The sequence below is a fragment of the Rhinolophus sinicus genome, linkage group LG05 (genome assembly GCF_036562045.2).
Source record: "Rhinolophus sinicus isolate RSC01 linkage group LG05, ASM3656204v1, whole genome shotgun sequence".
Lineage (NCBI taxonomy): Eukaryota > Metazoa > Chordata > Mammalia > Chiroptera > Rhinolophidae > Rhinolophus > Rhinolophus sinicus.
Genome location: NC_133755.1, coordinates 109480514 through 109508063, shown reverse-complemented (window position 1 = coordinate 109508063; position 27550 = coordinate 109480514). Strand labels below are relative to the sequence as shown.

The window sequence follows — 27550 nt, the reverse complement described above, 5'->3', positions numbered from 1 at the left end:
GTCATGAAAAAAACAGCAGTGTACAAATGGATTAAACGTTTTCCTGAGGGGAGAGAACGCGTTACCGATGAAGAGAGGTCAAGGCAGCCAGTAACAAGCAGAACTGATGAAAACATTGCAAAATTCGCCAAACTGTGCGTCTAAATCATCAGCTGACTGTGAGAAGCATAGCAGACCAGGTAAACGTTGATAGAGAAACAGTTAGGAAAATCTTAACTAAAAATCTTGTCGTGAGAAAGGTGTGTGCAAAAATGGTCCTGAAGGAGCTCACCGATGAACAAAAGCAAAGGAGAGTCGCGTTTGCCACAACATTTTGGAGGCAAGACGATGTTTTGAGCCATGTTATCACTGGTGATGAAACCTGAGTGTAACAATACGACCCTGAAACAAAGTGTCAAAGTGCACAATGGAAGTCAGCCAATTCTCCATGACCAAAAAAGTTCCATCAGTCCAAATCAAGAGTCAAAACGATGTTGCTAACCTTTTTTGATACCAGAGGGATTATTCATTATGAATTTGTACCAACTGGACAACTAAGTTTACTATTTGGAAATAATGAAAAGGCTGTGTGAAAAAGTTAGACAAAAACAACCTGAACTTTTCACCAACTCATGGCTCTTGCATCATGACAATGCACCAGCTCACAGAGCACTGTCTGTGAGGGAGTTTTGAGCCAGTAAACAAACAATTGTACTGGAACACCCTCCCTACTCACCTGATCTGGCCCCCAGTGACTTCTTCCTTTACAAAGATAAAGGAAATATTGAAAGGAAGACATTTTGATGACACTCAGGACATCAAGGGTAATACAATGACAGCTCTGATGGCCATTCCAGAAAAAGAATTCCAAAATTGCTTTGAAGGGTGGCCTAGGCGCTGGCATTGGTGCATAGCTTCCCAAGAGGAGTACTTAAAAGGTGACCGCAGTGATATTCAGCAATGAGGTATGTAGCGCTTTTTCTAGGATGAGTTTGCGAACTTAACAGCCAGATCTTGCGTGTGTGCGTGTGTGTGACTAAGTATGGTGTACGTATGATACTAGTTGATAAGAAACCGCGAGGCAAAACTTAATAAGTAGTTACATTTTACAGAGTTCACACAAAAAAGAACATTTTTATGTAACAGCTTGACTGAACTCAGAGATTAAATCACATTTCCACATTAACCAATAAAAGATCTAAAAAAAAAAAATAGAACCAAAATTTTGAAAATTAGAAACATGATTTTCATGAAATGTTGTGGTGGCAGTAGGGGATGACGTAGGGTAGATCTGTATGCAGTAAAAGTATTTCTCTTCTATAAATAAATACTACCCAAGCATTTTTTATATCAAAGAAATTCTTATAAAATAGCCTATGAATAAGGAACACTAAATCACATTGTGATCTTTACTTTCCCTAACCTGAATTAAGAGTCAGAGTTAATAAGAACAAACTCCAAAAGATAAAAGTTCCAATGCATAGCAACCTAAGCATATAGAAATCAGTGTAGTGGTTGCCACTGGGGGACTTGACTAGAAACTGACACAAGAAAACTTTCCAGGGTGATGGAAATGCTCTGCCATTTTCAAGGTGACACAGTATACATATTTGCCAAGACATGTAAAACTCACATTTGTAAATTGTTCTCTCTGTAATTATACCTCAATTTTTTTATAAGGAAAAAAGCAAATGAATGAATGAATAAAATGCCAGGGTATAGAATTGAATTATGTGGAACATAACTCCGACCTTAGGAAATAGGATATGCTTAAATTTGAATAAAGAGCAACCTCAATAGACAACTGACGTGATTCCTAACTATTCACCTCAAAATGCTTTAACATCCAATACTAGTACCATGTTTCCCTGAAAATAAGACCTAGCCGGACAATCAGCTCTAATGCGTCTTTTGGAGCAAAAATTAATATAAGACCCAGTATTATATATTATATTACATTTTATATATTATATTATATTATATTATATTATATTATATTATAATATTACATTACATTACATAAGACCCGGTATTATAGTAAAATAAGACCGGCTCTTATATTAACTTTTGCTCCAAAAGACACATTCGAGCTGACAGTCCGGCTAGGTCTTATTTTCGGCAAAACACGGTAAAAATGAATTATTTTTCACAAATATTCTCAAAAAGTAATTCATTTATACTCAATCATACCACACAATTAATTTATTTACTCAGTAGTACATTTAGCAACCAATTTATCACAGTAGATTCACTAGAAAGCTAAACTGCTTAAGATCAGAAAGATATTCAAGGCAGCGATACTGAGGGTTTTACATAATGAACAACTGGACTACTAACAACTGACAAGCTAACATTACTGAGTGTTTAAAATATGCCAGGCACTGTTCTAAATGCTTTCCCATATTAATTTATTGGATCCTCACAACAACCTACAGAGGTAGTCAAGGTAGGCACTAGTACTATTCTCATTTCACAAATGAAGAAACTGAGGCATATGAAGTTAAGTATTCGTCTGTAACCACCCATGTCTACCTCTGGTAGTCTGACTCTAGGGACAACTTTCTTAATCACGCTGTTCTACTGCCTCTCTAGAATCAGTTTCCTTGAAGTTTTCTAGACTGAAATAAAGGTTGTGTTCTACATTGTGGAACCTTGGGGTCTTTATCACTTACCTCCTCGTTCATATTGTACAGCAGTCCCAGAATCATTTCTAAAGAACAGCTCTAGCTTTACTTGAGATTAATCCCAAGGCCTACCACAAGAATACTGGATGGTGTATCTGTCTGCGGGATTAGGGTTCTCTAGTCTTTATTTTTTTTTTTTTAAGCAAAAATTTATCATCTATTGATGTGATTTTTTGAGTGAGTGCATCATAACATAATTTCTCATCAGAGAACACCTGGAAAAGGAGCTCTGTGGTATATAAAGCCACACAGCAAATTCTGTAGTGACAAGTACTAGTCAGAAATCTTGCATTCCAAAATAATAATTCTTATTTCAGAAAGGTGACAGTTGGGACCATACAAATAGTGTTCAAATGCAATTTCAAAGACTATCAATTGTTTTCACATCCTTACATTTTTAACATTACAGCAGTATCCTGCATGGACCTGTCACCTATTCCACAGAAAACCAGTGAACTACAATCCTCTGATTGGGAAGTTCTGTTCTAAGTGACAGGAAAAGAACAGTTGCGTACCTCAAATAACCTGCTTCTTAACTCCTTACAATAGCGAAGTTGAGAAAAATAATATTTCTAGAGAAATGAATTGTCCAGGAATTCCATGTTTTGTTCTTAGTTTGGAATAAACTATTAAAAAAGCAAAACACTTTACAAATACCAAGTTACATTTTCAAGCTATACTTCACATTTTCTTAAAGACAACTTGAGAAACAACATCATGAAATCTGTTACCACAGTTAGTATACATGTTATTAAGAATATTGCTTTATATGAAATGTTAAAAAAAAGCTCTGCTTCCTTGATGTAACAGTAAATTTTCTCCTCAAAGATCTTGAAAATACATAAAGTATCATATTCCTTTTATGCCCTAGCCAGCAAAAAGCTCAAAAATTTATTTAAAACTGAACTAAATAAATTGACTTTATAGCCTGAAGATCTCTATTTTTGTAATTATTTTTGAGGTATAATTTTTAAAAATATTTAAATCTTTGCTGCATCTAGAATTTACTTTGGTATAAATATGTCCTCAGTATAGAAATTTTACTTTTTTTACCAAAATCTCTCTCTCTATTTTTTTAGTGACCCACTCTCCCCAGAATTCTAGTCTATTTTTTCTACCCTTACTCACCCATCCATGTGAATTTTTGTCTTCTTTTTGTTTTTTTCTGATTGTAACATCTGTTTATCACTGAAGTTCAACTATATTGTGTACTTATCCTTCATACTAACTAAAAGTATTGTGAAAACGTAAGAAAAAATAGTGTAATTTCACTGTGAATTATAAAATAAAACTAGTAGAAACAATTGTTTTACATTAGGAGTCAACCTTAAGGATCAGAAAGTATGATTTTGAGAATTTAAGGCTGTCATATCGGAAAAATGGCAAACCCATAAAATTATAAATTTATCTCTAACAAAGCTAAACCATTCAAAATAAGTCCAAATCAGTCATTAGAACATTTGCAAAGTGGGCTCTCTTCCAACTATTACGCCTTGTCTGAAAATTAAGAACAACTCTGCACAGAAGAGAAATCTTTTAAATTAGTTCATAGATTAGAGGTGGTTTATTTTTACTTTACCCAGGCTCCCCCTACTGACAGAAAAACAAAACAGACTATGAAATTATACTGGCAAATTTCATCAACACAAGAAAAATGAATTAATTTTTTAAATACTTCAATATCAACATTTTAGATAAAAATAGATTAAAAACTGACTTTACTATAGACCCACGATGAAATAAACATTGCAAATTGACAATTCAAAGAACACTCAAATTTTATATGTGGCACATGCCATTTCAACATACTACGGCTTTTCAATATTAATCCTTAATAAATTTATTTTAAATATTTTTAATAGTTTCTCAATAAGAAAATGTTTACCTGTATCTGTTCCGGTGTCCATTGGTCTAGGTTGACTGACTTGACCCTGGATATATGAACCCCAAGATTTCTATGGATTCCAGCACATCTGATGCAAATAAACACACCAATATTCCAGGAAGCCCATCGAGGACCTAATTAAGGAGAAGAAAAAAAGAAAATATTAAAAACTAAAATAAATAACATGACAGCATATAAATATCATACTGGATTTTTATACAATTATAATGGAGGCTAAAAGAATTTACATGCTGAAATTTTCAAATGGCGCAAGCAGCAGCTTGCTAAAAAGACATGTGTCTTGGCTGTGCTGAAAGGTTATAAATCAACCTCGTAAGAACCTTAATGAGTTTACTAGTTTTGCTTTCCTAAAACCTTCCCCAAAATCTGTCTAAGAATTTAAAACTAATTTATGTGAACAGTTTTTTCACTCCGCGCATTTGAACCAAGAATAGTAATATCCCACAGTAAAAAGTCCTTTATTAAACGTGGTATTGCTTAAAAGATTACCAACAAACAAAAATCAAACAGAGATTTTTTTAAATGAAACACATAAGTTAGTAAGAAATAGACAACCAACCTAATGGAAAAGTGGGGGAAAAAATATGAATGGGTAATTCATAGAACAAGAAATATATGGACAAAAAACATAAAAACATATACAACCTCACTGTTAATTAGGGAAAATGCCCTTTAAAACTCTAACAACCCACATTTTGCACTCAACACACTGGAAAAAAATGTTTAAATAGATTAATATTAAGTGTTGGTAAGTATAAGAAACAAGGACTGCCTCAAGAAGTCTTATATCAAATTAATCTCAAATATAACCCTGAGATTAAGAAATTTAACAGATAAACTGAGGTGTGCTATAAAACGTTAGTTCTTTGGATCATGGTCAAAAAATTCTGAAAAACATAGTAGAGAAATGCACATAAGTATACAAGAACACAAGCCTTAGCTGTATTATTTTCAAACCTTTGAATGTTTGTTCTTGATAATTTTAAATGTTATGATCATTTTCACATATTGGTTGTATAATTAAAATAAAAATGGAAAAATAAAAGTTACATCTGAAAATTATGTCAATATTCAAAAGCTTATATCTAAAAGATTTATATAAATTACACAAGCAGTAAACTCCCTGACACTGTTGTTTGTAGTATTTTTTCTGATATATCTCCTCAGGGAAGGAAAACGAAAGAAAAAAATAGACAAATGGTACCATATCAAACCAAAAAGCTTTTGCACAGCAAAAGAAACAAAAACAAAATGAAAAGACTGCCTACTGAATGGGAGAAGATATTTGCCAATGATACATCTGATAAGGGGTTAATATCCAAAATATATAAAGAACTCAGACGACACCAAAAAAAACAAACAATCCAATTAAAAAATGGGCAGAGGACCTGAACAGACATTTCTCCAAAGAGGACATATACATGGGCAGTAGACATATGCAAAGATGCTCTAACATCACTAATCATCAGAAAAATACAAATTAAAAGCACAGTGAGATATCACCTCACACTTGTCAGAATGGCTATCATCAAATCAACAAACAACAAGTGTTGGCAAGGATGTGGAGAAAACGGAACCCTCGTGCACTGTTGGTGGGATTGCAGATTGGTAAAACTATTATGGAAAACAGTATGGAAATTCCTCAAAACATTAAAAATAGAGCTACCTTATGACCCAGCAATCTCACTTCTGGGTATTTATCAAAGAAATCCAAAACACTGATTTGGAAAGACACACGTACCCCTACGTTCACTGCAGTGTTATTTACACTAGCCAAGACATGGAAGCAACTTAAGCATCCATTAATAGACAATAAGATAAAGAAGATGTGGTACACATATACAATGCAATATTACTCAGCCATTTGTGACAACATGGATGGTCCTAGAGGGTATTATGTTAAGTGAAGTAAGTCAGACAGAGAAAGACAAATATCATATGACCTCACATATGTGGAATCTAAAGAACAAAATAAATGAACAAACAACAGAAATAGTCTCATAGATAGAACAAACTAATGGTTGCCAGATGGGAGGAGGTTGGGGGTTGGGTGAAAAAGGTGAAGGGATTAAGAAGCACAAATCAGTAGTTATAAAACAGTCACAGGGGTTTATCACTTTGTGAGGGGTGTAACTATCTATTACATTGTTTTGTACACCTGAAACAAACAAAAAAATAGTCACAGGGGTGTAAAGTACAGCATAGGGAATATGGTCAATAATATTGTAATAACTATGCATTGTGCCAGGTGGGTACTGGACTTTTGGGAAATCACTTTGTAAATTATATAAATATCTAAACACTGTGCTGTACACCTGAAACTAATACAAATAATACTAAATGTCAGCTGTAATTGAAAAATATTTTAAAAAAATACTTTGAAAGTTTTAAAGCAATAATTTAAGTATATGTTATTATCATATTAAGAAATTTTGAAAATCAAAATACAGTAATTTTCTTTCTCTAGAGAAGTTTCTCTATTGGTCTACAAAATAAATGCATCTTAACTGTCCTTAAAAACAACTCTTGAAAAGGCAGTGAGTCAAGAGCACAACGGGAAAACAGAAGATTTTCAACACACTCCAAGTGAGGCTTCATTTTTGCTCTTGAAATAGAATGACTCCCTTTAGAATATCTGCAGGGAAACCATAGCCAATACAAATGCAGACTTTTCCCTATAGCACAATTTTCCTGATGTAGCAAATGCTATGATTGAATGAATTAATAGGAAGCATTATTTGCATAATGTGATAGTGGCTATCCGTGTAGGTGAAAAGCCATAGCACCCAATACAGTGGTGCATTTTTACAATAGCCAAAGATAATAAAGGGATTACAATGTATAAAAGCATGTAGAACAAAATGGCTATAGCCATTCATTCTAGCAGGAATAGAATAAAATGGCTACATTACTATTGAGCAAAAGCTAGATCTAATTAAATGTTAGGTGATGTTCAGATTTTATACCATTTAAGGCTATAAAAACTGTTTTATTGATTCCTGAAAGGAAAAAAAGCAAATAACTTTGCCATCACTTATGGAAAACTCTAGCCCCAATCACTCTGATCAACTGAAATAGTAATGTAATCTTGTCAGTGCATTTTTCTTTGGAATATAGCTATCATATCTTAATAGAGTTAGGAACCCCCAGAAATAGACTTTTAAAAACCTAACTGAAATTACAAATGGATTACCTATGCTAAAAAATTAACCTTGTAAATCTACTTAAAATTGCCTTGATAATAGCTGCTCAACATGGTAGTTGTTCAATTATTGGCATGAAAGCCTCATTTTCATTCACTAAACTATTCAATGAGTACTTACCAACTCTGTGCCAAGCAAACGCTGTTAAAAGACCTTGGACACAAAGTTCCCAGACTCAGGTGGCCAAGCCAAGTATAAACAGGTATAACCATTTAAAAAACAATTTGGTGAAATCTAGTCAAGTTCTAGATAAATAAACCCTTCTACCAGATAATCTCTTCATTTTCATTCTCTCTCTCTCCCTCTCTCACACACACACACACACACACGTTTATGAACTTATATACATAATATGACACAACTATGCATACATACACTCACACAACATACCCTATAAACCCTACAGCAATATTTTAAACCACACGTCACAACATATCCATCTCAACACGTATTTTTAGAAGAGAAGGATATGAGTGCATCACCATGAAGGGTAAATGTAATTTTGTTAAAACTTTTTAAAAAATCAGTAACATACATGTATATATTCACAGACAGAAATATACACAAAAATCAAGTCATGACGTAAAACATTTCTCTGGGTCATGGTCAAATAAGGCTGAAAAACACTACAAAGAAACTCATACATGTATGCAAGAAACCATGTACCAGAGTATTTATATCAGCATGGTTTCTAAATATTATTGGAAATAAAAATGTTCACCAGTATGATTATCTCACCATTCGATAGAATATTATACAGCAGTAAAAGTGAATACACTGCACATATCTACATGAACACATCTTAAATATAACACAGACCAGCCAATTTTAGCATGATGTGATATATATAAGCAGCAGTGAGGACCCCCCAACTAAGGAGACAGAGTCTGCTGGAAGGCACACAGGTCTTACAGAAGAGGCAAAACCTGAACTGAAATTTGAAGGCTAAATAGTAGGCAGCAGGCACAGAATATGCCAAGACACATTCTTGGCAAAGGTTACAAAAGGAGTGGTATGGTCGGGGGCACTGGTATAGCTGAAGGGTAGAGTATGAGTACTGGGGGAAACTTTCAGGAGACAATAAGAGGAGGCCACATAACAAAAGGGTTTATATGGCAGGCTAAATGGTTTATCCTGGCTCCCACGAAGGTCCCTAATACCTCTTCCAAGTTCACGATGGCTCTCCCACTCATGCACTATGATTACACATGCCCTTTCTTGCCTTCGTGCCTTTCCATTCGTTGCTCCCTCTGCCCCATGTTTGCCTTAGGTCTTTGCACGCCTGGCTCACTTTGTCCTGTAGGCCTCCGTTCACATGCTGCCTGCTCATAGAGGGCTGCCAGGACTACTCTAGCTGGAGCTCCCTGCCCCGGTTACTCTCCATCATTTATAGCACGTATAATAATCTGTTTTGAAGTTTACATAAAAATCTATGGTAAACAAATAGATAAACACAAATACGTACCATGCTTCCCTGAAAATAAGACCTAGCCAGACCATCAGCTCTAATGCGTCTTTTGGAGCAAAAATTAATATAAGACCCGGTCTTATTTTACTATAAGACCGGGTATGATATGATATGATATGATATAATATATGATATATAATTTAATAAATATAATATAATATAATACCAGGTGTCATATTAATTTTTGCTCCAAAAGACGCATTAGTGCTGATGGTCCGGCTAGGTCTTATTTTCGGGGAAACAGGGTAAATAGAGGATTCAATTATTTTAGCACTTAGGTCTCAAACCAAGAAAAGTTAAAGAAATGTACAGTAAATTCTAAAACAGTATATCTCAAACTCTAATGTGCACACATCTCGGGGATATTATGAAAATGCAGACTCTAATTCTGTAGCTCTGGGTGGTACCTGAGATTCTGCTTTCCTAACAAGCACCCAGTGATGCTCATGCTGCCACCCACATTTTATACAGCAAGATTTAGATTATTACTGACAAGGTCTTCAACTCAAGCATTCAGCACACTTCCTTGTCTGCTTTCATTATTCCTACTGAATATGTGACTTAAACTGAATTATTTATTTTAACATACTACTAATCAGATCAGCTGAGAAGAAAAATCAAAGTACTTAGAATTCAAATGTTGGGTTATTCTGAGTTATCCACATCACTATCTCACTAAAAACAACACAAATAAGCTAACGTCAACTGAACTAATATTAGTAACCTCACAATCACAATCACACTAAAACAAAACTCCAGTAACAGAAGAGAAGATGGGCTCACTAATGTTAGCACTGTGACTCACAGACAGCATCAGTGAATACTTAGGGAACACTAACAATCCAAACATACCATGTTAAAGGATTAATAAATGTGGCAACAGTTAAGAATGGAAATGAACGAATGTGAGAATCACCAGGAAGAACTGACTCAGTGATTGGGAAACACAATAATAAGGGAGAAGGTAGAGACCAAGATGGCTGTGAGTTCTGCTTTAAATCTGGGATTTAAAGTATATAAATGTTCTTGCAGAGTCAGAAAACTTTGCTTTAAATGACAGTGACAAATCAAGATGAAAATCTCCAGCAAGCAATTAGCAATATAGGGCTAAACTTCAAACTGAAGATATATACATGAGCACCGTCTTCAAGATGACAGTTGTAGCCCCAAGAACAAGAAGAGCAAAAAAAGCAGACTACTAAGTATGACGATGAAACTGAAAAGCAGCGCAAAATCAGAGAAGGCCGAGTTTTAAAGAAAAGATGGTGAACAGTGTGAAAAATTGCAGAGAAGTCAAGAACGGAGCTAGGACAGAACACCTGGTGTGTTAGCTGAGAGGTTCCAGGTAACCTCAGAGAGATTCGGCAGGAGAGCGGAGGGAATTCACCCATTCGGATTTTCATTACCAGATTAAACTTTCACCATTTCAGTCTCCAACTCCAAATCTTTAACACAGTTTTATATTTTCCTCTATTTTGTTTCCAGGATCATGTCTAATCTTGATCCATCTTAAACTTTAATTTGCCCTAGTCCCACTTACATATTCAGGAAGCCAATAGGAACAGACTCATTGCTTCCCCTTGAATACAACTCAATTATCCTTCTTGAAACTTTCCTGCACATCATTTCCCTTGCCTAGAATGTTCTGCTTGTGACCATACAACTCCTATCTCATCTTCAAGGCCTAATACAGTCTCATTTTCCTTTCCTATAAATTCCATAACAGTTTGTCTCACATGATATGCCACAATCGACAGCTTCTATTTTTCTCATTTGTAATTAGTCATGTCTACTAAAGTAGATGGTCAGTTTTTCACTGGACAGGCTTCTATACAGCCTTCTGCATCACCAGTAGGCCTAGAGTAAAGCAACAGGCAGTATAATAAAAAATCAGCTAAGTCTGATGACTTAGTCAAATATATAGGTTGATACCTGAAGCGACCTACCTGTTTTAAAAACAACTGCAAAACCTGAGGCAGAAATTGTTTTTAATATCCATTTTGCCATTCTTCCATTTAATAAAAGCCCCTAAATTTCAGCTAGAAACATGGCTGCCCAGATAGAGACTATACTTCTCAGCTTTCCCTGCAGCGAAGTGTGGTCACATGACCAAGTTCTGGCCAATAGAATGTGATCTGAAATGTGCTTTGCCACAAACCAAATTGGGCCTATGGTCCCCTTGCCTCTTCTTCCCCTTTCCCATTAGCTGGGAGATGATAAGAAATGAACCTGCTACCTTAGATCCAGATATGAAAGCCCCAAATTGAAGAATGATAGAGCTACTCTATACACACTGGACAGTTCATCTCTAGACTAACATGAAGGAGAAATAAACTTCTAGCCTGTTTAAGCCATAGTATTTCGGGGTCTTTTTGTTATAGCAGCTAAACCTATAATCTACCTAATTCAATGTGAATTATATTGCATGTTGGTAGCAGTAAACAGAACATACCAGAGATTTAATCGCCTATTTCAGTGCCAAATTTTAAAAGAAGTGTTAAAGAATAGCAAAGCACATTTTTATTAAACCTGAGTTTTCTAGATTCAATTTAAATCACCAAATATGTATTAAGTGTCCATTTTCACCAAGGTTTTAAATAAAGAAGACAAAACACAGGTCCAGCCTTTAAGGAGCTTGTACTCTATCTAGTAAGGCGTATATTATATGATAGTCATAGTATAAATGCAAATGAGGGGGAACACAGAAGAGGAAAAGATGAACATTGGCCAGGGATATTAGTGCAGGCTTTGTAGAGACAGTGTCATTTGAAGTAATTACTGAAAGAAAAGTCCAGTTAGAGCAGGTAAAGTCTGGACAAGGTACAAACATAAGGTACATTCTAAGTAAAATGTACAGTGCCTCTCCCACCTTGAAGAGTTTCAGCTATGCTGTAATGCTGTAGCCAAAAAAAAATACATCACTGCAGCAGCTGATTACTGCTAAGTTTCTTTTATTTAAATACTGATTTCATATTTTTTTAGTTGCGACACATACGCACCTAAAATTTGTAGTACCAAGTGACTAATAACTTTCAGATAGAGATGAAAGACAGCTTTAAGGTGCAGAAACTGCAGAAAGTGGAAAATGAGGTTTACTGAATAATAACATATTTATAAATAATGTAAAAAAGACTATATATCTTTAAAATGAACAGGAATTTTACTGAGAGCTCAATATACTTGTCTTGTAGCTTTTGTACCTTTTGAGAAATAAAATGAAATTGTATGCTCTTCTGAGAAGAAACTTCTCTTAAGTTTCTATCATGATAGGCTAGCAAACAGAAAACCTACTTTGAATTTGTTTTTATAAATAGAAAATAAAACACAACAATGAACAGAAACATAACAATAACTGCTAACAGTAATTTCCTTTTAAGACTTAGTTCTGTTATAAAACCTTCTCTAATTCCCCCAACACTTTTTAAATAACCCTTTTCACAATGATGTACAGTTAATTGCTTTAGCTATCTTTTGCTATCTTTTCTGAGTAAGTTATCTCGTTGACAATAGGGACTTCATTTGACTGAACTCTGTATGCTCTGTACTCAACACAATGTCTGGTATAAAAATGCAGGCAGTCTCTAGCTTACAAGGATAGCCAAGACCTTGAGCTGCCTAAGTTACTGCTGCCAAAAACTGCTAGGAGGGTATTTTTAGAGGAAACCACCATCTTATATAATATGCAGGGTATTATTCATACTTCCAGACACACTGTCTCATTTAATCCTAATAAACACGTGAGGTAGGTAAATCATTGCATCATTTTCGGGAATGAGAAACAAGGTCCACACATAAGGAAAAATTCTAGAAAGTGGGAAAGAGAGCTAACTATGCCATGGGTAGATTTCCAAAATGCAACTCTGGATGCTTTGCATCTCCTACTTTGATAATTCCATCCTTCCAAACAACATTCCCTTTTACTGGTCGAGTGGGTTTACTGTATTCTGTCAACTTTTTGAAATGCCAAGTCACTTAAGCTTGGAGACTAATAATAGAGATTTAAAGATGCAAATAATCTTTTCAACTCTCCAGAATTATCAATTCTTCCCAAATTATTGTAAATTCACTTTATTTCTTTCCTCGTAAAACATAAGATTAGAGGCAATAAGAACTAGATTTGATTTGGTTTTATTTGTTGCAGAAGGAAATTGTGAAGGACAGAGAACTTTGATCAAGGGGAAACACAGAACAGAGGGCAAACTGAACTGGGATGTAAGGGTAATTCATAAGGGCAGCATCACAGTGGTGGATGCCTAGGGAAAGGGCCACACTCCAAAGCAGTAAAGGATCTGAATGAAAAACTACCTATATAAAAGTATTGTCCAGGATCAAGCATGAAACAAGGAAGACACCCCTTCTTTCTCACTACCAAGAAGGCCCTTTATTCTTTACCCAAGAGTGAGTAGACTTTCATTGCTCATGATCAGCTATGTTACGGGTTAGGTATGCTTGTGAGTCACCAAGAGAAGCAAGCAACAACCCATGAAAACATGTTTTCCAGCTTGTAAACTGAACTACAATCTTGCAAAAGAGTTTGTACTACGTGGTGGGGTAAGGGGAATTACTGCAAATAAGCATGACGGATCTTTTTGTAACAAAGGAAATGTTCTAAAATTTGATTATGGTAATAGCTGTAAAACTCTGTTAATATATCTACTAAAATCACTGAATTTATAATAAATGAATTTAAAATAATTGAATTTTATAGTACATAAATTATATCTCAACAACTTTTTTAAAAGAAATCTGTATGTATTTCTTTAATTGTAGACATGAAATATCATAATTCCTTTTATTGCTTTTTCCTTCCTTTACAAGAAAGAATGGCAGCCAGGAGTCGAACTGTTAGTTGAAGCTGAGAAGACAGTAGTAAGATTATCTCAGGATCTGGCAGATACACAGAAACGTCAGGCAGGAAGTCATGGTAACTGATACATTGTAAGCTCTTGATAAGTATTAATTTTTCATTAATATATATCCTAAGTGAACATGGTAGCTATCATTTCCTGGAGATTGGCTTAATAGTTATAATTTTTTGTTTTAATTTTTAAGTAAGATCCCTCCTCGAATCACATAAAAACAGAAACCCAAGCAATAAATCCCAGTAATAAGTGATTCTTAAAGAAATCAAAATAAGACCCACCAATTTTGTTGTCAAAATCTTGACCAGGCCAAGATCCAAACAGAAAGATAAAATTTGGTGCCTGTTTCCCTTTTGGTGTTTCTAATTATACCATTATCCAAATATTTTTTTCTCTTCCTAACCAAGTATCAACATTTTGCCCCATTCAGGCCTTCATTCCTTGGTGAAAATGCCAAACTGCCAAACTTCACACAATCATTATGGACCTTGAGTTCATAAAGTAGTTACTCACGGAAGGCAGCATAACGTTAAGCTCTTCTACAAAGACCTGGGTTTGAATCACCAATCAGATACACATGACTAAGGAACTAATGACAAATTATAAGACCTTTCTTAAATGTCAGTTTCCATAACTATAAAATAGGGTGAGTTCATCTACACCTTTCAGGGTTCCCTGAAATTAAAGGAGATGAAATATACAAGCACCTAGCAGAAAGAGAACCATATACGTTAGTCTCCTCTTATCCATGGTCGGTACTGGTGGTCAACTGTGGTCCAAATGTATTAAATGGGAAATTTAATATTTTTAAATATTAAATAAACAATTTCTAAGTTTTAAATTGCATGCCATTCTGAGTAGGGTGATGAAATCTCTCACTGTTTAGCTCTGTCCTGCCAGGAACATAAATCATCCCTTTGTCTATCACATCCAAGCTGTACATGTTCCCCACCTGTTAGTCACTGAGTAGCTGTCTCAGTTATCAGATTGCTGTGGTATCACAGTGCTTGTGTTCAAGTAACCCTAGTCTACTTTATAATGGCCACAATGCACAGAGCAGTGACGCTGGCAATTCAGGTATGTCAAAAAGAAGCCTTAAAGTGCTTCCTTTAAGTGAAAAGGTGAAAGTTCTCACCTTAAGGAAAAGAAAAGAAAAATTGTATGCTGACATTGCTAAGATCTATGGAAAAGATGAATCTTCTATCCATGAAATTGTGAAGAAATAAAAAGAAATTCAGGCTAGTTTTGCTGCTGAATCTCAAGCTGCATAATTTACAGTCACAGTGTGTGATAAGTACTTAGTCAAAATGGAAAAGGCATGAAATTGGTGTATGGAAGACATGAACACAAAACGTGTCCCTGGTGGTGGCAGTGCTGCTCCAGAAAGCACTGAGCCTACAGGAAGAGGTCAGCAAGGGATCCCTCTGAAACACCAAGCCACTTACTGCAAATAAGGGATGATTACAGTAAGATATTCTGAGAGAGATCACATTCACATAACATTTATTGTATATTTTTATATTGTTATAATTGTTCTTTTACCATTAGTTATTATTAATCTCTTACTGTGCCTAATTTATAATTAACCTTTATCATAGGGCATGTATGTATAGGAAAAAACATAGTGTGTATATATAGGGTTTGGTACTACCTGCGGTTTCAGGCATCCACCGGGGGTCCTGGAATGTGTCCCTGAGGATAAAGGAGGACTATGAATGTCAGCTCTCATCCCCTTTACTGACCAGGCCCCTCTGTCACTCCTTAAACATTCTTAAACATCTTAAGTAATAGAATGCTCCCATCTTGTAGCCTACTCCAATCATGTGTAATTTTATCTATTAGGAAATTCTCTCTCCTACTCACATGAAAATGTCACGAGTTCAAAGGAGGAAAGGATCGTGATGGGCTACTTTGAAGTAACCAGAAGCAGCTTCATTCAAAGGCAGCTTCAGGAATGCAGTGTAACTTTGAAGTGGGCCTGGCAAGATGGATGAGACTTGGATGAGCAGAAAAGACTTAGAAGATGGATTATTTATTCATTCGTTCCATTCACTATCATCAAAACTATGTGCCAAGAACTTTCTAGATGCTGGGGATCCAGTAGGGAAATAAAACATATTGAAGTCCCAGCCCTCTTGAACTATATATTCCTGTGGAGCAAGACAGAGAGACAAACAAGTTATAAAACGCATAAGATGTCAGATTATGATAAAGGTGATGTAGAAAATAAAATTAAGTGGGTAAGGAGACTAGGAAGTGCTTAGAAAACAAGATGCTGTGCTATTTTAAATACAATGGTCAGGAAACATACCACTGATAATGGGCATTTGAGCAGACCCCTAAAGCAAGGAGCCAGTTAGTCAGGTATCTGGGACAAGGGTTCCCGACAGAGAGAACACCTTAGCGAGCACAGGCTCTGGGGTCACTGCAGTGGGATAAACACCAGGGACATGGGGAGAGGTGGAAGCACACAGTAGCCCTGGCAACGACAGCTGCGTAACAGAAAACAAAGGTGTTAGCAAACCTGAAAGAGGCTGAAGACATTGCAGAGAATCTTGACTCCCAAATTTGGTTTTATACTATTAGCAATAAGGAGTCAGTGAAGTTTTGAAAAGGCCAGTGAAACGAATGAAGTCACAGATTAAGAAAGAGCATCTAATCAGTAAATACTCAATTTATTCTGAGTTTTCACTTGTTAACTACACATTAACAAACAGTAACTTGCTTTTTTCTTCACCTTTAGGTGCTGGCTCAGTTAATACCAACTTTCACCTTGAAGTGGAAAAACTAATTTAAATAGTAAATGTCTATATATTACAACTGTTGCTTTAAAAAAAAAGCCTTGATATGCTTGTTTGCACGTTTTGAAGGGGGAAAAAAATGCAAAGATTGAGCCAATTTCTGTACCAGTTTGAGAATAGCAACCTATAATTATATTATAAATAAACAGATATTTTAAACAGTATAAAATATGAGGTCTTTGAAACATGAAATATTTAATATGCTGCAGAGTATAATCAAATGTTTTCATTTGACGTGAAAAACTATGATAACGGTCAGCAAAGTAACATCAAATTTATATATGAAGAGCCCATCATAAGAGATTTCCTCTGTAAGTTGATTCCGCCTTCAAAAAATCTATTTCAAAATGGAGTTGAAGCCGCCATCCCAGATGAATTGCCTTGCACATCTCATTCTTCAAGTCTTTCAAATATTTGAACTGGGCAAAATAACCTTTGGACTGGGCCAAAGCAACACTGTATTCCAAACAACTGTTTGTGAAGCTAACAGGAAAGCAGATATCCTGACTATGAGAATTGAAAATTAAGAACACTCTTTAGAACTAGCGCCAATATGTGTAAGTAAGCTAAAGAATAACAGCTTATTTGCACCAGTAGAAATTCCTTCCTTGGCTTATTAGAACCAATGGAAACCCCTTCCTTCTATTCATGGAATTACTCACAAATACCACTTGCCTTCACCTCAGAATCAGGACACTATTTGGGTTTCTGTCTGAATCAATGCTTCTCAAATCGCTAATCTTTGATCTCAAATAAATGCTTCTTGACTCTCAATGTGGCTTTTTATTTTTTTAGGTTAACACTATTCTCTTCAAAAAGCCTAGAAAAAGTTTATTTGAGTGTAATGCAGGGTCTCAGCTCCTGCTCCCCGCACAAGAATGCAGGATATGTTGAGGCCAATAAGGAACACCCACGGAGCCATAGATAGGGGAGTCATACCACTATGGTCTCGATGTGGCTGGTCGAGACACAAAAGCAAACATCTGCCAGTACCCCAACGAGGCATTTTCCTGCACCCCAGTCTCGCTGGCAGCCGGGCGAGATACAGGAAGTAGGATCCACCAGATCCGCCATCGGCTTCTCTGCCAACCAACGAACCAACCAACACCCTAGCGTAGCCACGGCAGTTATATTAGTGGCTAATGGCTAACTGGTTACAGCTGATAGTGCCACAGCGGATGGCCATCTGATTACAGCTGACGGCCACCTAATAACCTAGCCAGCACCTTTCCACGTGACACCGGGAACCTGGAAACTGCTCTCTGGGACTCTGTCGCCACATTAGGTAAAAACAAACAAAAGGTTTAAAAGTAATTTTCTTTTCAGGCCTTTTTTCCTACTAAAATACTATACTGAGTTCTGTTTTTAACCAATATGAGGATACAGACACTGAATTTGCCCTACTGACTAAAAAAACTTAAAAACCAAATAAAATATGTAAGAAGACACTGCTGAAGAAATTGGAAATGAAGAGACGTAAAGTAAACTAAGTGAGAGGCTTACAATGAACTCAGCTTACCGCCTGGGGAGCTTTCAGGCCATCGCACAGGGAAGATAAACCAAGGAGCGCCCCCCGGTCTCCCTAACTACAGGGGATGGAGCTGGGAGTCCAAAGAGACACAGGTGGCTAGGTTTCATCAGGCAGAGTATGAGAGGAGACAAATGCACAAAGAGAGAACTCCTTATATCTACAAAAGGTCATTCTTGAGTATTCAACAGAGTACTGATTAATGCACACATGTAAGGAAATCACAGAAGGCAGAGACAGAACTACCCCAAACAACTGGAGAGAACAATTTTAAAGCTCTAAACCAGGGGTGTCCAAACTTTTTTCAATGCTTTTTATCAAGGGCCATATGCGGTAAAATATACAAACAGCCGGGCCACTCACTCAAGGTAAAGTACGCATTGCCACACCTGGTTTATTTAAGTAAACTAAATATATTTTTGGAATTTGCTGCAGGACAATTAACAATGGATTGTGAGCCGCAGTTGGAACGCGGGCCGCAGTTTAGACACCCCTGCTCTAAACAGTCAGGAATACTGTCAGTGCCCATCAGCCAGACTAAACACCTCATCATTCGTAGAGCATCAGCTGTGATATTCAGAAGAATTTCTGCCTCACTAGTGGGGGAATTAACTCTAGAATATACACTGCTCTAGTTTTACTTAAAAAAAAAAAAAAAACCCTTAATAGCAAGATCTAGAAAAGTAGACCATTTCCAAATAACTGCATCAGAGAGCGGGAAAAAAAAAAAAAAAAAAAGCTCAAGAATATTTATAGAAATACAAAAAAATCCAGAACCAATAAGCAAAATTCACCAATAAGGAAAATAAGATCTATAAAGAGAAAAGCCAATCAATTGAAACTAAGCAAAAATTACATAATGATAGGAAAAGTAGGCAAGGACATTAAAACCATTATTACCTGTGACTGCCATATGTCCAAGAAGCTATAGGAAAGATTGAACAAGTAGAGACATAAAATGGGGGGGAGGGAGGCTCTCTGTGTGTGTGTGTGTGTGTGTGTGTGTGTGTGTGTATTTCACAAATCAAACAGAGATGCAAACTATAATGCCTGAGATTAAAAAAAATACACTGGATAGAATTAACAGATTAGACAATACAGAAAAATAAAGATTAAGAATTTGAAGACAAAGCAACAGAAACTACTCAAAATGAAACACAAATGCCCCTTCCCCCAAGAAAGCACATCAGTGAACTACACAACAATGAACAATTTCAGCAGCCTAATTAACTTATAATTGGAATCCATGAATTTGGACGTGACAGAAAAAAGTATTTAAAGAAATAATACAGAAATATTTCCAAATTTTTGAAAACTATAAAACTACAGGACTAAGAACCTCAAAGAACCTCAAACACAAGAAATATGAAGAAAATCACCCAAAGGTATACCATAATATAATTGCTTAAAACTAGGGATGAAGAGAAAAATCTTAAAATCATCTGGGGGGAGGGTGGGACAAGCACACATTATGTATAATGATGACAGATTTCTTTCTCATCAGAAACAATTTAAAGTAGAAGTGAAGCAACATCTTAGAAGCACTGATAGTAAAATATGTCCACCTGATTAGGAAAGAGCAAAAACACAAATGGTCAATATCGGGATTGACAGAAGTGATTCTATAGATTCACCAGTTATTAGAAAGATAATAAAGGAATGTTATGAACAACTTTATGCTAATAACTTCACCAATTCCTTGAAAGACATAAATGAGATCTTTCCAGAATGAAAAGATAACTTGAGTAGTCCAATGTCTATTACAGAAATTGAATCTATAGTTAAAAAACCTTCCAGAAAAAAAACCTCCAAGCCCAGATGATTTGACTAGGGAAATCTACTGAATAATTAAGGAATGATACAAATTCTACACAAACTCTTCAGGAAACTGGGGTTTGCAATATTTCTGCATTCACTCTATAAGAACAACATAACAACATAACCCTGATACCAAAACCAGACAACAACATCACAAGAAACAAAACCGACAGAGCAACACCCTTTATGAGTATTTTAAAAAATTCTTAATAAAATTTTAGCAAATCCAGTCCAGGAACATATGAAAAAGATACTACATCATGACCAAGTGTGGTTTGTTACAAGAATGCAAGGTTAGTTTAATATGTAAAAATCAATGTAATTCACTATATTAAAGAACTAAAAAAGAAAACTATATGATCTCAATATATGTTTTAAAATCATTAGCTAAAATCCAACATCCATTTCTGATTTAAAAAAAAAATCTCAGCAAACTAAAAATAGAGAGGAAACTTCCTCAAGTTGATAAAAAGCATCTATGATAAAATCATACTTAATCGTGAAAGTTTGAATGCTTTCCCCTTCAATATCATGAAGGATATAAGCAAGTCCATTCTCACCACTTCTATTTTACTGAAGGTTGTAGCTAGTGAAATAAGGTAAGAAAAAGGAAATGAAAGACATCCAAACAAGAAAGAAAGTAAAACATGTCTTTGAGGATGACAATCATCTATGTAGGACATATGACACAATCTAGAAAAAAGCTACTAAACCAAATATGTGAGGTTAGCAAGGTGGCAAGACAAGATAAATATGCAAAACCTACTGTATTTCTATATACCAACAACAAACATTCAGAAATTGAAATTTTAAAAATGCTGTTTACAATAACATTTAAAAATAAAAACTACTTTGGGGTGGCCAGATGGCTCAGTTGGTTAGAGCGCAAGCTCTGAACAACAGGGTTGTCGGTTCAATTCCCACATGGGCCAGTGAGCTGAGCCCTCCACAACTAGATTAAAGACAACGAGCTGCCACTGAGCTTTCGGAGGGGTGGCTGGATGGCTCAGTTATTTAGAGTGGAAGCTCTCAACAACAAGGTTGCGGTTCAATTCCCACATAGGATGGTGGGCTACGCCCCTTGCAACTGAAGATTGAAAATGGCAACTGGACTTGGTGCTGATGGGCCCTGGAGAAACACACTGTCCCCCGATATTCCCCGATATAAATAAATAAATAAATAAACAAACAAATAAAATGAACTTTTAAAAATAATACATAAAAAATAAGAACTACTTAGAGATAAATCTGACAAACAACACCTGTACACTGAAAACCACAAAATACTGCTGAGAGAAATGAAATAAGATCTAAATAAATGGAGAGAGATATACTTTGTTCATGGATTGGAAGACTCTATATTGCAAAAGACGTCAATTCTCTCCCAAATGGATACACAGATTCAAAGCAACTCCAATTAAAATCCCAGATTACTTTGCAAAAATTGACCAACTGATTCTAAAATTCATACGGAAACACAGGGGATCTAGAATAGCCAAAACAACTTTGAAAAACAATAACAAAATTAGAGGGCTTATCCTATCTGGCTTCAAGACTTATAAAGCTCCAGTAATAAAAACATTGTGATATTGGTATGAAGGTAGGCAAACAAATCAATGGAGCATAATGAAATCCAGAAATACTCCCAGATATACATGGTCAATTGATTTTTGACAAGATGCAAAGGCAACTCAGGAGAGAAAAGATAATCTTTTCAGGAAATGGTACTGGAATAATTGACTATCCATATGCAAAAAAAATAAATAAAAATAAAACTTTGATCCATAACTTGCATGTAACAAAAAGCAACTCAAAATGGATCATGGTCATAAATATAAAACTTTTAGGAAATAACATGGGAGTAAATCTTCAGTATTTGGTTTTAGGAAAGAGTACTTAGACTTGCCAAAAACATAATCCATAAAAGAAGAGAACCGGGCCTCATCAAAATGAAAAACTTTGCTCTGTAAAAGACGAGGTGAAGAGGACATAAAGGCAAGCTACATTACATAAATGTCTAACCACTATGCTGTACATCTGGAACTAATATAAAATAATACTGAATGTTAACTGTAACTGAAAAAATAATAAAAATTAAAAAGTCAGTGGGGGTGAGTAGGAAGAAAGTGAGTATTTACCTTTGTTACAACCAAAAATGTGTAGAAAATATTTCTTGGGGGAAAAAAAATAAGACAAGCTACAGAGTAGGAGTAAATATTTGCATGTATCTGACAAAGGACTAATGTCTAGAATATATAAAGCACTGTCAAAACTCAATAGTATGCTGACAATGGCAGAGGCTATACATGTGCAAGAGGGGGCATATTTCTCTCATTTCTGTACATTTTACTCAATTTTGCTGTGAATCTGAAACTGCTCTTAAGACTAAAAAAAAAAAAAAAACAAAAAACTCAGCAGTGAAAAAAAAGATCCAACTAGAAAATGAAAGGCTAAAAGATATTTCACTGAAGAGGATATTACAGATAGCTGATAAGCACATGAAAAGACGTTAAACACCATTAGCCATTAGCGAAATGCACATCAAAACCAGTGTCACTATCACTACACACCTAACAGAATGGCCAAAAAAAACCACAACAGTGATGACACCAAATACTGGCAAAGATTTGGAGACACTGGATCACTCATACATTGCTGGTGGGAACGTAAAATAATACAGCCATTTTGGAAAAGCTTAGCAGTTTTATGATTCTAAACATATAATTACCAAAAAACCCAGCAATTGTACACTGGGCACTTACCAGAAAAATGAAAACTTAAGTTCACACAAAAACCTCTAAACAAATGTAGAGCTTTATTTGTTACCAGAAATGGTCCAGAGGTCCTTCAACAGATGAATGGTTAAACTATGATACATACATACCACAAAATTCTACTTATTAAGAAAAAGAACTATTAATACATACAACAACTTGGATGAATCTCCAAAGAATTACACTGAGTGAATAAAGCCAATCTTAAAAGTACCACATGATTCCATTTATAACATTTGTGAAATGACAAAATTTTAGAAATGGAAAAGATTCGTAGTTGCCAGAGGTTGGGGGAAGGGGGGAGGAATGGGAAGAAGGTATATGTAACTATGAAGGGGCAACACAAGAGAGTCTAGTGGTGATACAGCTGTACTGTATCTTGACTGTGGTGGCAGATATATAAATCTATACGTGATAAAAGTGTACAGAACTAAATACACACGAGTACAATAAAATTGGTAGATTCTATCAATGTCAAAATCCTGGTTGTGATATTGTACTATAATTTTGCAAGATGTCACCATTAGAAGAAGCTGGGCAAAGTGTCTGTTTTTTAACCATATTTTAACCTATTTTTAATACGGTTTATATTAACTATAATTCACATTGTCAGAAAGTTTTACTTTCTCTACATGTGCTTTGATTTATAGCTTTCCTTGTACCCCAAACAAGCATCAAAAAGAGAAAGAAGCCTTCACCTCAATTAAACGTAACAGAAAAAATAAGGCCATTAATTTTAACTTTAATTTTCAAAACAAAGAATGAAAACACTAGAAACGACAAATGTTCTACATTGAAAAAATTGTTCTGTAATCATTTGACACAAATATATGTCAGGTGCAGTAAATTCCATGGTACAAAGAATCTTAAACAAATCCTACTAAACAGATTCACTTAGTTAATTAGGGTTCTTTATTGATAAACTGCTTTTATGTGAAAAGAGTACACTGGAAAAAAATTCACTGTCAATTTAAGAACAATGATTACTTCATAAAAATGACAATCCTTGTTATTTAACATTTAAAAATTAGAACAGTGCTAGCAATTAAACTTTCTGTGATATGGAAACACTCTTTAATTTGCATTGTCCAACAGAGAAGCTACTAGCCACACGAGGCTACTGCACCTCGATATATGGCTAGTGGGACAAAGGAATGGAATATTTAACATCAGTTAAATAGCCATATATGGCTAGTGGCTACCGCACTGAACAGAGAGCAGATCTAGAATTTACAGAAAAATTCAAAAAACAATACAAACACAATGTATAAATCATCAGTGTAGTCAGTATTTTTCACCCATGGCCTGTTGGGCAGAATAATTCATTGTACAACACTGTCCTAAAAAGAATATATTCCTTTCAAACAATAAAGGTATTTTCCTCAATTAATTTTATGGCCACTCTATAATATTATAGAGTATTATGTCATTCAAAAAAATTACTGAAGCTGAGATAAGAGCAATACTGCATTTTCACCAGCAGAGGGCAGATATATGTTACAAAACCACACACCAATTTCAATTGATTAAGAAGTCCAATTGTACCGAATCAAAAGACACTAGTCTATTCATTTTCACAAAGATAATTGTACTTCTTGAAAGAGAGAAAATATGCTAAAAATAAACGTATATTTCTCAAAAATAAACTGACAGTTCTCCCCATAAACCAGTTTTTGTCAATTTTTTATCAGTTTACTCAAGAGTTAACTATAATCCCTCAAACAATACAAAATAACCCTGACAAATAAAATGTCAAACAAGCCTTATTTTCAAGATCATTTACATATAAATATTAACAATATTCCTTGGGCTGCAAAATGAATTCTAAACAATTTTCCTAAGAGTATAAGTCCTCAGAATTTCATGGGAAAATAAAGCATTTATTTCAAAAGAAAATGAAATGCAGAAAACCAAACAAGCAATGAAATGTGGCAAAGGTGCTAAAAAATGGCAAAGGTTCGCCTGAGAAGAACATGAGAAATGATGCCAACACACGGAAGTTTCACCTTGACCCACTCACTGCACAGCAGGTGGAACACAGGCTCAGACGTAGTTTGGGGTCAGTTTCACAACAGTCTTTTGTAAGAGCTTAGAAAATAGTTCTAATGTCTGTCCAAAATAAAATGGCCCTTTCTAGCCCCCTTTACCTCCCTACTTCATTTAAATTTTCCTGACCATATCCCCTTCTTACAACCCTGTTCTCCTGAGGCTCCTCTGTTCTAGTTTTCCTTGCAATCCTACAGGACCCCATTTAGTCATTCAATGATTTGACTTCCAACTGCTGACCCCCTACAATCTTGGTCATAGATCGTCTCATCTACAAGTGTCTCATCCACGCATGGGTTTGGCAACCAGTTCCATGCAGGTGACTCCCAAATCAACAGTCACTCCCTTGTCCAACTCTCTCCTAAACTTCTGCCTGGTCCCCACACCTGCCTCCAGGAATGTGCAACAGCACGTGCACGAAGTATATGCACAAACCTGTTCACCAGCTTCTCCCTACCTAGAATAACTCTGCCATTCTTCTCCTTTAAGTTTGATTCTACTAGTCCTCAAGAACTACTTCTTTGTTAAATGCCTTCCTCAACTCATGCTCTTAGTGAGTTTTACTTCCTCTGAACTTCTATAACACTTAATACTTGCACTACTCTTTCCACACAGGTCTACAGAATATACTCTGTGCTTACGGCCTGCCTGTCTCCGGAAAGACTCCCAAAGGGCAGGGCACGGCTTCTGTTGCATACCTCTTACTAACGTCTACTCTAGTGGACCAGCAGATAAAGGGTAAAATATAAATATACATAACTATTTATATACCAGATATATCGACATACGAGGTCTGACAATTAAGTCTGCGAATTTGTTGCAATGATGTTGCTAACCTTTTTATGATACCAGAGGGATTATTCATTATGAATTTGTACCAACTGGACAAACAGTGAACCAAGTTTACTATCTGGAAGTGCTGAAAAGGCTGTGTGAAAAAGACGACCTGAACTTTTCACCAACAATTCATGGCTCTTGCATCACGACAATGCACCAGCTCACATGGCACTGTCTGCGAGGGAGTTTTTAGCCAGTAAACAAACAACTGTATTGGAACACCCTCCCTACTCACCTGATCAGGTCCCCAGTGACTTCTTTCTTTACCTGGAGATAAAGGAAATATTGAAAGGAAGACATTTTGATGACATTCAGGACATCAAGGATAATACGATGGCAGCTCTGATGGCCACTCCAGAAAAAAAGTTCCAAAATTGCTTTGAAGGGTGGACTAGGCACTGGTGTCAGTGCATAGCTTCCCCAGGGGAGTGTTTTGAAGGTGACCCTAGTGATATTCAGCAGTGAGGTATGTAGCACTTTTTCTAGGATGAGTTCACGAACTTAATTGTCCGACCTCATATATATATATATATATATATCTGTATCTATCTATACAGAGAGATAAGTACCTACTTTTCCTGAGCCTTTCATGAAGTACTCCTGAAGAAAACCCTGACATAATTATCAAATCTCTACTTTGTGCCAGACATTACTTCACAAGCTCAGTTAACCCACATGACCCTGTGACACAGGTATGGCCATTTTACATGTAATGACACTGAGGCTTAGCAAGTTTAAATACCACACTCCCACCACAAGGAAGAAGGAGTGAGAGGAGGGAAAAGGAGGAAGGAGGGAAAGAGAAGAGAGAAATCACAGAGGCAGTAATGGGGAAACTGAGATTTTATTATAACCTAGAGCAGTCAGCCTTCAAAGCTCAGGCTTTTAGCTACTGAGCCAGCGTGCCTCCCAAAGATACCAGCAGAGTAATGCATCTGCCAACCCACAGTCAATCGGGGTGAAGAATACTGGAACAGAAAAGTTATTATATATAACTATATTAATTTTTGTTATATTTCTCCCTTAAACTTGGGAAAAGGACATAAATATGTAAATAAATTCAAAGTGCCATAAGGACACTGAAAAACGTAGCGAGTTCTTTAGGGAACTAGTGAAATCTACAAATACAGAATTCACCTGCCATTTTTCAAATGTTGATTTATTTTGGCAAAGAAGTTAAAATATGATAACCATTTAAGGATTCACTGGTCATCAGAATGGTATGAGATAAAAGGAGAAAATGAAATCAATTTTAAAAATCAGTAATCTTTGTTTCACCTGTCTGTCCTAAAGTTTAAAGCCTTGTCAAATCTATTTCTTACTTTGTTCAGATAATTTAGCATCATTCAAAAATTCAGCTTAAAAGTTCAAAAGTTTGAGCAGACGTTTTATAGCTTCTCTTTATTTTGTTTACTATTTCACTAATATTCTAGTGCTTTGTCTATCCAAATTTTCTCTCAAGCCCAGTTATTCAATATTTACAAATACCTCTCTTTTAAACTATTCTTGACACTATTTAGATTTCATGACATAAAATTTGCTTCCAGTTCATACCAATCAACAGCACTCCAAGTTTTAGAACATGTTTACATTATTGCCAAATCTGTGTTTAAATAAACTGGTTAAGTAAATATTTAATATGTA

At 35.6% G+C, this 27550-nt stretch overlaps 1 protein-coding gene across 2 annotated transcripts in view; it reads right to left on the bottom strand.

The window, feature by feature from the left end:
• SMAP1 (small ArfGAP 1) overlaps positions 1–27550 on the bottom strand; it is a 131322-nt gene that overhangs the window by 83368 nt on the left and 20404 nt on the right. For both annotated transcript variants that reach the window (XM_019749321.2, XM_019749322.2), the window contains exon 2: positions 4549–4682. In XM_019749321.2, the coding sequence (XP_019604880.2) occupies positions 4549–4682 (134 nt within the window). The remainder of the gene's footprint in view (positions 1–4548; positions 4683–27550) is intronic.